Genomic DNA, 14,199 nt, shown 5'->3' with positions numbered 1-14,199 from the left:
ACTAGGCAAAACATACACATGCCAGAGGCTGAAACCTTAGCAGATGGAGGACAACTGCTTTGAACAAGAATTTGTGAAATATTAATTATCTCTAACATGGAAGTTTAAGGGTCTAAGGAACTTCTAATTGAATTTACAGATCTGAAACACAGGCTGGTGAATAATTAAACACAGGGCTAGAGAATGATTTTATCTCTAGTCAGCAGACAATATATGGACCCATCATCACGGTTTTACAGAGAAAACCACTCACCTGTATAGGAAAACCTAAAATTTATGAATAGGATCCTATGAACAAAACTAAGACGAAGCCAGGAGGTTCAGAAAGACAATATGTTATAAAAATGGGATGAGATTCCTTCTGGAAGAAAGTATTAGACAAGAGGGTCAAGTGCTGCAATACATCAAGGTAAGGACTGATCAATGTCTTGTGGACTGCCCAAAGGGTCACTGAGGATCGTGCTGAGAGTAACTCCTGCGGAAGGTGGGACTGGAAATCAGGCTAGAGTGAAATAAGGAATGAGAGATTAAATTATTCTAATTAAGGATGGCTTCAGGGTAACCTGACTTAAGAGGATTTTTTGTTTTGTTTAATTTCAGTTAGTGGAAGGAACTTGAATATGCTGGGATATTGATGGCAATAGGATAAGCGGAGGGAGGGGAACCAGAGCTCTGAAGAGGAAACAGTCTTAGTAAGATTGCTACTGATGTAGGACTCTTCAGAGTTTTAGAGTCAAGAAGACAGGGATGTTGCTATGTGGGAGTGCATAATTATGCTCTGAAGTTGGAGACAAGATCATGTCTAACAATAGCAGTGAAGATAGTAGGATTGGACCAGCATTCCTGGACAGAAAGGGGGATTTTGCCCCATCCAGGCCATATTTACTAATAGCTGGAGATGTTTTACTTGCTACTACGAGGGGCATCTGGTGAATATAGGCCAAGGATGCTGCTAAACAGTGTGCAAGGCAGAAGTCAGGGTCTCACAACAAAGAATTATCTAGCTCAAAATACCAACAGTGAGGTTAAGAAAACCTGAGCAAAGTTCAGGAGGTTTAAAATATTCACAGAGGAAATGGGCAGTTGAATATGCAATCATAGTATACTTGCTTTAAAATATTCTGTGCCCCCTGGAGAATGGAGACCAGTATTTTTTAATGGTAACAATCTGCTCTGTATTTTAATTTTCTCTAGCAGTATGAAGTTTAAGTTAAGGCTTAAAGAAGTTAAAAGTTAGACTAATAGATGAAGTTTTAACGAAGGAGGTACATTTGAAGGACAAGGGAATTGAGGATATTGGTAGAAGATCTATGATCCACTGAAGTGCTAGAACATGACAACTAAACTAGGCAAGGAAGGGTATAAAACAAAATGTAGCCAAAAGAAAGGGAGAAGATGGTGAACTCGAGTTTCCTTTAAAATTCAAATATGAGGGATGCCTGGGTGGCTCAGTTGGTTAAGTGGCTACCTTCGCCTCAGGTCATGATCCCAGCGTCCTGGGATCGAGTCCCATATCGGGCTCCTTGCTCGGCAGGGAGCCTGCTTCTCCCTCTGCCTCTAGCCTGCCACTCTGTCTGCTTGTGCTTGCGCTCTGTATCTCTCTCTAACAAAAAAATAATAATAATAATAATAAAAAAATAAAATAAAATAAAATAAAATTCAAATATGAGCAGGGGCAAGTTAGCAAAAGATATGGAATGACAAAACATTCTAGTAAGAAGTTTAGAAATAGCCTTAGTATTTACTTTGTCAACACTGTTAAGATGATGGCAATATGCAGACTGGACCCAATGGGTAGGAAGATGAAGATCTCTGGAAATGAAAAAGGTAAGGACAAAAAAAGGAAAAAGAGGTCAGAGTGATGAATAAATCACACCAGGCCAATCATGTACTACTGTGTGTATCCCTAAATACACACAGTATTTAGTATTAAATTAGTGTTTCATCACTAAACAGATACAGAAAAAGAAGCAAAAGAAAGTGAATACTATGATAATTGTAATCAAAAGGACTTCTTGCAGGGTCCAATACCAGAAAGATCAATAAAGGAATTAGTCACACAGAATACAATAGTTGGATGCTCAAAAAGAGTTTAAAAACCCAACGCTCTCAACTTCGGAGTGACTGATATCCAGAGCTCCAGTGATATTCTTTCACGGTCCCATCTCAGTGACTTCTGCATTGACTGGATAAAGAATAAAAGAGATTACCCAAAGGTAAAAGATTATTTTTGAGGCAGAAAGAGTGCTTCAGTGGGTCAAACAGTGGAAAGTTACCGACAGTAAAATATTCTGCAAGATGCAGCTGTGCAACTAGGGAATGGAATTTAAGAATAGATTCTTAACAGGTGAACTTGAGGAAGAAAGCAGAGAGCACAAGATGCTAAAATTTCCAAGGATGAAGGGAAAATGTCCAAAAAGTCAATGGATAGAAGCAATAAAGAAGAGTAGATTGTAGTATAACATTTGTACCTAGGAAACACTGGATATGGTGATCATTTTCTTTCAGCTTTGAGTTGTTGCTCCAAGTGCTACTGGTAGAATTTGTACCAAGTGCCATTAATACCACCTGGAGGACCTTGTTAAAAATTTGGATTCTATCTCTTCTCAGCCTTTTGGATAATATCAAGTGTAAAAATTTGGATTCCAGAACTAATCCCAAACTACTGTTCACTAAATTTTTATATATTCCAGGGATCTATGTGCTTTACAGTTCGTATATCTAAATCAGGACTACAGTTTGGAAACTAATAGGATTCATTACTTAAAACACATCTGTCTCATCATCAAAAGTTTAATTATTACAGTTTCATCTTCACCAGAAATTTACTACAAGCCAGATGCTTTCTGAAGTACTTGAAGTTTTATTCAAATTAAAACTTTAAATTCAAACTTTATAGTTATTTAAAAATTAGGCAGTAAAAAAGCTGCCATCTGAGCACAGACAGTACTAACAGAGCCCGTTCCCTTTCTAACTGCACTATCATGATAAAATTAACTAAAATGAACTTTTTCCTTTGGCTTTTAAGTAGAATTTGTGTACACTGTTGAAAGGTTGTCACTTGTTCATCATAAGACCTGATAGATGGTTACATATTTTAAGAGAAACAGGGAAATGACTTAAATAAAATCATTTTGTCCAACAAAACAGTTCAAGACAAAAAGTTGTCAATGAAGTAAATAGACCAAGCCATTAGTGGTAAAAGTTACAAATAATTCCTATGGACTTCCTCACACTTATTACTCCTTCTTCCATTTCCTTAGCCCGATTATGAATTCAACTAAGAAGTTCATCAGTTCAAAAATGGGGAATAAAGGGAACTCAACTTTTTGATGTCATGAAACTCAACTTTTGAATACTTACATTTAATTCATTTTTTAGTATTTCTTCAAGATGATGGCCTACATGATTCTCATCTTCTTTTGTGTCCATAATTATGCAAATGTGTTGTGAAATTCTTTCTGAGATTTAAAAAAAATATATTAAGTTTCAAACAGAAAATGGAACAAAGTGCTAGTATACTAAAATCAAGGATTAACTGCTATTCGTAACTGTCTAACTATGAAGGTTTTACCTTCATGCCAGTGAAATCACTTGGAGTTTGCACTGCTAAGTCCTTGACCCATTACCACCCATCAATAAAGTTATGTATTCAACTTCATGTAGGTAGCTAACCAGAAAGTTGTGTGAGCCACAGAAATAAGCCATCTTAGTATGCATTTGGAAAGGACTAACTGGAAGTGATGGCCATTTGACTTAACAATTCAATCCTCCTACATTTATTGGAGTCTTCTAGGAATCCAATAAAAACCCATCTCAGATCCCCTTGCCTGGCTAGACAATAGCTGCTGTGTTCAGCTCACTGTGCCACCTAGCGCCCTGGGTGAGTACTGCAATTTCCTTAGCATTCCTCTCAATTTGGTAAACATAATTAAGTTCCTGCCCGTTTAAGTGTTACCACAAGTAAAAAGAGCTAAACCAATTTTCTTCAAATTTGTTAGACCTCTTTGACATGATCTGATTCAAAAACATATGACCTAATAATATTCACCTTTGTTAACCCTGCATGCAAACTCTCAAAAGATATGTAGCCTTCATCTATAGTAGACAGATCTAAAAGGCTAAGAAATTGCTATATTGCTGACAGTGAAGAAGATGCTGCATGGGGGCACCTGGGTGGCTCAGTGGGTTAAAGCCTCTGCCTTTGGCTCAGGTCATGATCTCAGGGTCCTAGGATAGAGCCGCGCATCGGGCTCTCTGCTCAGCGGAGAGCATGCATCCCCCCTCTCTGTCTCTGCCTGCCTCCTTGTCTATTTGCGATCCCTCCCTCTCTCTATCAAATAAATAAATAAAATCTTAAAAAAAGAAAAAAAAGCAAGTCATATCTATAAGAAGATGCTGCGTGGTATTAAATGAAGAATAAAGAAAAAAGGCTGAATTTTAAATAAGAAACCCATCTGATTAACATTTAAACCAGCCGCTTCTTCATGGACAGGGTTATATAATTTGGTGTATATAAACATTGATATAGTGATAGTTTATCATTTCTCTAACAAAGCTGGGGAGAATAGACCTTTTTAAATATTAACAATCTCACCAATTAATAGTACTCCTACTATTATTTCTTCCCACTTATCAAGAATATTTTATGGTGCTGGAGCTAGCTATATGTTTGATCAATACCAATCTTCATGATGACACTTTACTTCCTAAAGCCATGTAAGAGAGTCCAGGAACTTGACTTCACAGAAAGAATTTTTTTCATGATCACTCTTGCCAAGGCTTTATCAATTCTATTAACATTTTCAAAGAAAAGCTTTGATGATTCTCTTGTATGTTTATTTTCTAGTTCTTAAATTTCTACTATCCATTATTTTCTTCCTTCTACTATCTTTGGATTTCATTTGCTGTTTTCTTGAAAAAGGTGCTTAAATTGTTTACTTCCAGCTTTTCCTTTATTATCCGATTACATATAAAGCCTCAAATTTTCCTCTAATTCACAGCCTCAGCTTTATTTCACATATTGTAATATTTTCATTCAGTTTAAATTATTTCTTTTTCCATTTAAAAAATTTCATTCACTTTTTCTCTCATTTAACATTTTGTAATTTCTACTGTAATTTCTCATTTGTTATTTCTCATGAAGTTTCATGAATTACATAGCATATTTTTATTTTTGTGTTTGTTGTACAACAAATTACCATAAATTTAGCAAACACCCTCTAACTAAATCCCAATTCTGTTGGCTAAACAAGAAAGAGAAAACATGGATAGACATGATAAAGCAAAGGGGACAATCTATAAACAATGGGTGAACTGGCCTATCTAGGTGAAAGACAAATGCAAGTTAAGTGTACTATTCTTTCATCTTTTGTTTCAAAGTATACTAAAATAAAAAATATTTTGCCCTCCAAAACAAATAAAGCATAAAAAAGAATGTATATGTATTATATGTATATGTACATGTGTATATGTATGTGTCACACACATGCACATGCATATAGTAGGAGACCTTAAAACTCATCTTTTAAAAAACATTTTAACAACGGGATGTGGTGGGTATATTAATCTTACTGTGTTAATCACTTCACTATACATACTTATTTCAAATCATCCTGTTTCATGATGTTATGTGTCAATTATATCTCAGTGAAACTGGATAAAAAATAATTTCACCACTCAATTCAGGGAAGACCAACTGAAAAAACCTAAAAACCTAGATTTAAGGCAATGTAAAAATAAGTAAGGTAAATCTCTTATCGTGGTGATTTCTACACTGTCTGCCAATGTCTTGTAATTCCCAGTTATTTGTACTCCACAGTAGTCTGTGCCAGACTTGTCATTTTCTTTACAGTGTCCACTGTCCCTACTGAGATGTCCTTTCCTCTAGTAATATAAAATCCTCGACCTATCCAGTGCCATTCACATTCTACACACTAGGTTGAATCTTCACCAGTTCCCAAATTCAACGGTTCTCAACACCAGTTGCCCATCAGAAACAACTCCTGAGTTGTGAGAAAGAAGTTTTGTTAGTCAATTGCCTTTGAGATTTCTAGTGTCAAACTTTTTAAAGAACCCAAATCCACCCAATTCCTACTCTGACCTGCATGGCTCACTGGAGTTCACAATTTAACCATTTCTTGCCCAATGTTATAAAGGCAATATAAGAAAAAATATGCAATGTTCATCACTTACAGATACAAGGCAATTCTTCAGCATTCAATAAAATAATATTTGTTAAATTATTAAGCCATATGCAATTTTTAAAATGCTATAGGAATCCAATTCAATATCCAAAAAATTCTGTAAATAGCATATTCATATTTTAACAATATTTTGATGTATGATTATATTCACATATTCATAGAAAACTTAATTTCTATGTAGAGCCGAACTTTCTACAAAGAATTTATAAATATAAAAGAAATGAGGGAAACATTGAATAAAGGACCCAATATTATGAGATTGTGATAATATTTAGATGAGTTAATATACCTAAAGTTACATAGAGTGCCTACTCCAAGTAAATCCTTAATAAGTGTTCACATAATAAATGTTATTACAATCACATGGATTCAACAAAAATTACAAATTAAAATTCTTTTTGTCAACTAAAGATATGACTCATCTCTCATTTCAATTGTTCCCTGTGTTCTTAATTATCTCAGTGTTTGTTTGAAGAAAAAGAGAGGGGGGACTCCTGGGTGGCTCAGTCCCTTAAGCATTGGACCCTTCCTTTCAGCTCATGTCATGAGTTCACTGTCCTGGGATCCAGCCCCCAGTCCTCTAGCACTCTGCTCAGTGGGGAGTCTGCTTCTCCCACTTCTCCTGCTCCTCTCCCATGCTCACACTCATGCATACAAGTGTGCACTCTCTCTCTCTTTCAAACAGTAAAATCGTTTTTTAAAAAACACATTTGTAGAATTTAAAAAACAACTCAGAGGATCATAGGGAAGAGAGGAAAAAATGAAACAAGGTGAAATCAGAGGGGGAGATAAATAGTAAGAGACTCTTAATCAGGAAACAAACTGAGGGTTGCTAGAGGGGAGGGGGCTGGAGTAACTGGGTAGAGGGCAGGTGATATACTGAGCACCTGGTATTATATAAGACTGATGAATCACTTATCTCTACCTCTGAAACCAATAATATATTTTAAAAATCCATCTCAATTTTGTCCCACTAATACCTCTCAAGTTTTAATATTTACCCTAAATGCAGTATTTATATATAACAACGAAATACACAACTTGAGTAACAGTCCTATGTTTTCATCCCTGAACTTGAAACTAAAATGGATACCTACTGATCATTCACATATGAGTTTACCCATTAGATCAAGGGTGAAGCATCTCTCTCATGTGATGTCTACTAATAATCCCACAAACATACACAGACAACCCTAATTGGGAATGTTACTGTACTTAAGATCTTCACCAACAACAGATAACAGCAGAGCCTATGCTTGTGCAAAGCAAGTGGAGACTCAAAATTGAAAAGAATGTAGCTAGAGAAGCAGGGCTCAGATAAATTCAAACTCCTTTAGTTCCACACTTATTCTAATATCCCCCAACTGAGAGAGGAAAAAATATATAATATTTCAAATTCATTTTTTCATGAAGCACAAAACTTTCCAAATATGATTAATATTTATTATTTCTCAAAGCAAAGAATTTAACAACTTCCTTGAGGTTAATAATGAAATCAAAAAAACCAGGAGTCTTTAGAAATGTTACTCTGTTTTTCTAACTGTTAGTAAACCGCTTCTTAGAAATTGTTCCAGGTTAAAATAAACACAACAATAGCATGGGGGAGGACCATAAAATCGTTCTGCTTCCCGGAATCATAAAAACTCTATTACAAGAATCCAATCTTTGTTCTTGCCCCTCAAAAAGATACAAAGATAAATTAGAAAAATGCTGGAATTAAATTCAGATCATACCTGACCTGTCAACCTTATTGCCAATATAATATACTCACTGCACTCTTTTATACAGTATCTTCTTAAAATCTTCCTAAAAGGATGGTTTAAATGAGGCAAATGAGGTATTTCAATACCTGAACCTGAGGGTAATTTTCCTTCAAAAAATCTTTTTTTTAAACACATACTTGCATTTATTGAAAACTATTTACAGACAGTATCCAGGTATCACACAACTCAATGTGACTTAATAGAAAATTCCAATGGAACATGACCTGTAGTCTACAGGTTAGTATTAAAAAGCTGTAAGCATTAATTAATAAACCCAAGTTTTTCAGTTATTATGCCATCCCCATGTGTGAGAACTTTTAAAGGGTTAAGATATACATATAATTGTCAATAGTAATTATGCTAAAAATAAGGTACTCTTTGATTTTACTTTATTGACTATACTGGTTAATTTTATATGTCAACTTGACTGAGTAATGGGGTGTTCAACTATTTAGTCAAACATAATGTGGGTGTTTCTGTGAGGGTATTTTTAGATGGTTTACATTTAAACTGGTAAAGTAAGCAAAGCTGATTGCGCTCCCTAATGTGAATGGGCCTCATCCAATTAGTTGAAGATCTGAATAGAACAAAGATTTTGCCTGCCAGGTGTAAGAGAGGAACTTCCTGCTTAATCATATTAGAACCCAAATACTGGCTTTTCCTGGTTCTACAGTGGCCTGCCAGCCTTATAGCTTGAACTGTAACACTGGCTTTGTAGATTTTGAACTTGTCAACATAATTTACAGTGCCCACACCCACTATGTATAACAAATCTAGGCAATGAATATCAATGGCTGCTATCATCAGAAAATAAAAGATAGCTAGACATTTGGTATCTCCTAATTAAAAACTCATACCACCTCTAGTCTTACTAAGGAGATGAAACTAAATCTGATTAAGCTTCTAGAGCCAGCTGTCACTTTGTAGAAGACCAAAAAAAAAGTGCAATTGCTCCATGCAAGAATATACTCCTCAAAATTCAAAATAGGACAAAAATCTATAGATCAAACAGGTTGGGTTCAGCAAAAGACAAAGCATAAGCAAAATAAAAGGAATAAAAGGATGGGGAAACTGTAGAGTAAGTGAGACTTACCAGGTCTTTGAAACACGCACACACAGACACAGACACACCAAAACCATAGTGTCTAGAAATGTAAATCTGAGTGATAAAGCTCGGAAGAAGTAAGAAAATTGCTGTAAAATCTTGATAGCTACTACTTTTGAAGAGGGAACAGGTTTTAACTGGATAAAATTGAAAGAAAAAGCCTCTGGTATGAGTGGCAAAGTTTTATTCATGATCTGTGTGATACTACACAGATAAGCACATTACTCTTTAAGCTACAGATCTGGCTTGGATTTTTGTTGTCTGTGGTTTGACAGCAAAACGTTTTAAAAAACAGAAGTAGAAAAATATTTATGTAAACACACCAGTCCTTTTGTCTATAGTTTTACTCATTCAGGAAGTATCTTTCTATAAGATCAAGGGACAAGATAAAGGTCTTCAGTATATCACATAACGATACCTAACAAACTGTTAAAACAATAGGTAAACTTTTAAACATTTAAATTAAGAGGAAGGCGATGGGTGCCTAGCTGGCTTAGTCAGTAGAGCATCTGACCTTTGATGCAGGGAGTTGTATTCAAGTCCCCTGGTGGGTGTGGAGTCTACTTAAAAAAAAAAATAATAATAAAATAAGAATAATTTTAAAAAATAGTAAATTAAGTAAAAAGCTAAAAGTATCGATAACAAGAACATTATTTTTATTCACAGGGTGCTAAGCATTACAAATTCAACTTACCACAGAGTCCTTTAAATTCTAGTTCATAAAAGTGCTGTTACTAATAAATAAATGATATTAGCACCCTTTCAGTAAGAAAAATTGAGCACCAGAGTAACTCAGCCAAACACTGGATGATTTCTCACTGGGTAATTCACAAATATTATGTAAAATGTTATAATAAATGTACATTCTAACCAAAATCTTACGATGCAGGCAGAATTATCATGTGCTCCTTACAGGTAAAGATTTAAATGGTTTGCCTGGGATTATATTCAGCTAACAAACTGAAGAGTCAAGATTCAAACCAGGCACTCTGGTCTAGAATGAAAACCTCAAACATTCCACATGCTGATAGAACCTATAAGCAAAATAAGTAATTTCCAAATTCAGGAGTTTTCCCACTTTTTTAACTGGAGCCACATATGTCAAATGGTAGTCTCATACATTCATGGAATAAACAAGATTCTCTGCAGTTTCTAGCAAATCCTTCTCTTCCAAATGCTAAGGCCTAAGAGGTTTTAATGGAAAATGACATTATAGTAGGGGAAAATATAGTCTTTTCTTCATTGCTTTTAATTTAGTACCTGGCAAACTTCCAACACTTACTTTATTTCATTAATTAAAAGCCCCATGTTTCCACTGTGTAACTTCCTGAAATTTAAATAACATCTTAGAAATGCTACCCTTCAGGGCCAAATGAAGATATACTGATCTCTAACTTTCTCTGCATGGGTATGCACTACAATTACCTCTGTGTCATTTCCCTAAGTTTAACACATTATGAATTTGTGTAACCACCACATCAGCATACCAAGCTGTTCAATCCCTCATGTCATCTCTGTATTCACCCCGCTACAAGGTGGGCACACTCTGATTTTTGTTGTTTCTATAGTTCATTCTCTTTCAGACTATTGCACATGGAATCACTCAAAATGTAACCTTTTGAGAATATCATCCAGCACTGGGTAGAATTACTCTGAGATTTAAATTATTTGACATATTGACAGTTTGTATCATTTCTGAGTTGTACTCCATTATATGGATGTACCACATTTTATCAATTCATCCAAAGGAGAACATTTTGACTGCTAAATACTTTTGAAGATTATTAACAGAACTGCCATAAAACATTCATAGTTTTCTATGTGGGTGTAAGGTTTCCTTTCTCTAGGGTAAATGCACTGGAAAAGGATTCTGGCTCATATGGTAAATGTACACTTTTCTCTTTAAGAACTCTCAAACAGCATTCCAGCTTGGCTGTACCATTTTACCTTACCACCAGCAATGCATGACATTGGAGCACTATTCTCTTTCCCCCCAACCTCTGGCTTCTGTAGCTCAGACTGAAAATTTTCCAATGATCTATGTTACCTTTTCTAGAACTTTCTCTGATATCTCTATTCTGTTATTAAGCCATTTGGTAAGTTTTTCACTTTGGTTGATGTATTTTTCAGTTCTAGAATTTCTATTTGGCTTTTCTTTAGATTTTCTATGCCTTTCTTTCAAGAGAATTTCCCCTTATTTGCACCATCTTTATAATCAGGACTTTAAAATATTTGCCAGGTAATTCCCAACATTGGTGTCATCTCAGCATGAGCTTCTAAATGGTTCTCTCCCAATTTAAGTTTCTATTTTCATAGTTCTTTGTATTCCCACTCATCTTGGATTATATCCTGAATATCTAGGTAATATTCTCTTGCATAAGTCTCTCCTGTACACTCCATCTCTCTAGTGTACCCCTTTTCAGCACTTCTACCAGAGAGCTGGGACTTTATCCCACTTTGCACACCTCCCACGACTATACACAGAAGCGAAGTTAAGCAAAAGAAAGACAGCAAGAACAGCAACAGTGTTCACCCCACCTCTTCAAGCCACAGCAATCCTGATGCTAGAACAATGTCACTTCTCTCAGAATTTTATAAATCTCTGGGCATCCATTGTTGCCACTGTCAGTGCCACTGCAGCCACAGGTTTGCTTGGGGAGATAATCATTAGAGGAGGGGGGGGGGAGGTAATCTTCACTATTGGAACATTAGGAGATCCCTTCTTGCCTATGTAGCCAGAGTCAGGGGGCTTCTCTTGGAGCTCTGCCTACTCCAATGCTCACTTGGCAGCTTTGGGCCACACTGGATCCAAGTCAGGATATAGCAGAGGAACAAAATGATAATATTCACTGATCATTACACAGTACTGGAAAGTTGGGTATTATTCACTGTTCTACCTGCTATTACTTTATTTATAACCTCAAATACCTAAATACCTATTCTATTTACTCTTCTCATGTTCATTCAGTGGGAGAATAAGGGTATTCTTGTTCCACCTTACCCAGAACCAGAATCCTATGTCTTTTTACACAAGAACAATTATAATAAAATTCTATGCCGTAATATAGAACTCAATTGATTTTTTATGAAAGTTTCTAAACTTTTAGAGGCACCTGGATGGTGCACTTGGTTAAGTGTCTATCTCAGTTTCAGCTCAGTTCATGATCTCAGGGTCATGTGATTGAGCCCCACATTGGGCTATGCACTCGGAAAGAGTCTGCTAAAGTTACTCTCTCCCTCTGCTCCACACCCCCATGCACACGCTCTCTTTAAAATGAAAAAATAAAGCTTCTAAATCATAAAACTTTCTACCCTAGTTTTATTGATATCATTTATCTTTACCCCTTAGTATAAAAATATTGCTTGCAATCAACTATACCTCAGAGTCACTGAAACATGGTAGAAATGAAGTGCTCATTACATGCCTACCCAGTCACAAAAGATTACACTACTGTCAATGGCTGCTTATCTAACAGAACAGAACAATATTATCCACGCTACACCACTATAGTAGAGACCATGTAAACATTTCAAAATCAAACCCACAGGGGCACCTGGGTGGCTCAGCGGGTTAAGCTGCTGCCTTCGGCTCGGGTCATGATCTCAGGGTCTTGGGATCGAGCCCCACATCAGGCTCTTTGCTCATCGGTGAGCCTGCTTCTCTTTCTCTCTGTGCCTGCCTCTCTGGCTACTTATTATCTTTCTCTGTCAAATAAATAAATAAAATCTTAAAAAAAAAAAATCAAAACCACAGTCTCATTTGCATATTTATTAACAACAGAACCCTAATTCAGATGCTTCAAGACATAGAATTTTACTTAGAAGTCAGCTGCCTCAGTGGTTCACAATGTACTGGAGAGACAAAATTCTCAAATCTCAAAACCAATTAAGCATTTACTGAAACACATGAAGATATATAAAATAGGGGACAACTTCTCACAAGGTCAGTTGTCATTTTGTGCTAGACTTTCGTATGGTACAACTATGTTCTACTGGTTCCAAATTAAAGTGAGAAAAGACATGGAAGTTCTTCCTTTCAACAGAAAATGGTCCTCTGCCTCTGTTAATTTCTTTGCTCTTCACAGAGCTGATAGTAGCAGAGAAGCAGAAACATTATCAGTACTCCATCTACCCTGGAAAGTGCAGGAAAGGACTCCTAGCATGATAGCCAGAATGTCCATGTTTTCAATAGATCACCAGATTCATCCGACAAACTCCTGAAATTCTCTCAAGCTTCACCGAAGTCATAAGTACAATGGAATTTCTTCAGGACTTTTAATTCCCTGGTTTAATATGCTTTGTAATCTAAAACTTAACCACCTTTTGTTAGGATACATGATTTAGCAAAATATTTTCACGTACAACATGTTGTCAAAAAATGTTTAATTCTAGTGTTATTCTAAAGTCTTTTATATGAAACGGGAGCTATCATGTATAAATTTTTAAGTTTATAAATGAGTCTAAAAACTAGTATATAATATACTCATGGGTATGTGGTCTGGAAAAATATATTCATTTACAATATGTCAAAAATATTTAATTCCAGTATTATTCCAAAGTCCTTTATAGGAAGTAGGAGATGCCATATAAAGAAGATTATGAATAAGGTCAAACTAATAATGTGGGATGCCAGTGTGGCTCAGTCACTTAAGTGTCTGCTTTCAGCTCAGGTCCTGGTATTGAGTCCCACAGAGAGTTCCCTGCTCAGGGGGGAGCCTGCTTCTCCCTCTCCCTCCATCCCTTACCCTACTTGTGCTCTTTCTTGTTGACAAATACATAAATAAAATATTTTTAAAAATAATAATGTAATATACTCATCTTTTAAGGTTCCTCTTATTGTCCTTGAACATTGGACCTGTTAGTGTACATGAACTATATGGGTCTCCTCCAACTATTAGAAAATACATGTAAATTTGGAGTCTTCCCATTGAATTTCAGAAAAACAGTAATATTAAAACTTTCTAACATGTGCACCCTTCTCTGTATCACATGAAAGACTCATAGACACACTAAGAGGACCAAGGAATACCTAGAAATATGCCTACAATGAATAATCAGTAAGGACTCAGCACACCTGGATGGCTCAGTCATGAGTTTCCACTCAGGTCATGATCTCAGGGTCCTG

At 35.9% G+C, this 14,199-nt stretch overlaps 1 protein-coding gene across 1 annotated transcript in view; it reads right to left on the bottom strand.

Moving 5' to 3' along the window:
• Positions 1-14,199, bottom strand: part of CRPPA (CDP-L-ribitol pyrophosphorylase A) — a 313,919-nt gene that overhangs the window by 168,174 nt on the left and 131,546 nt on the right. The window contains exon 6 of the mRNA XM_059396757.1: positions 3,364-3,461. Within this exon, the coding sequence (XP_059252740.1) occupies positions 3,364-3,461 (98 nt within the window). The remainder of the gene's footprint in view (positions 1-3,363; positions 3,462-14,199) is intronic.

Source organism: Mustela nigripes, chromosome 4 (assembly GCF_022355385.1).
Source record: "Mustela nigripes isolate SB6536 chromosome 4, MUSNIG.SB6536, whole genome shotgun sequence".
Taxonomy (NCBI): Eukaryota; Metazoa; Chordata; class Mammalia; order Carnivora; family Mustelidae; genus Mustela; species Mustela nigripes.
The sequence above is the reverse complement of the archived record's forward strand: the minus strand, read 5'-3'. Positions and strand labels throughout refer to the sequence as shown.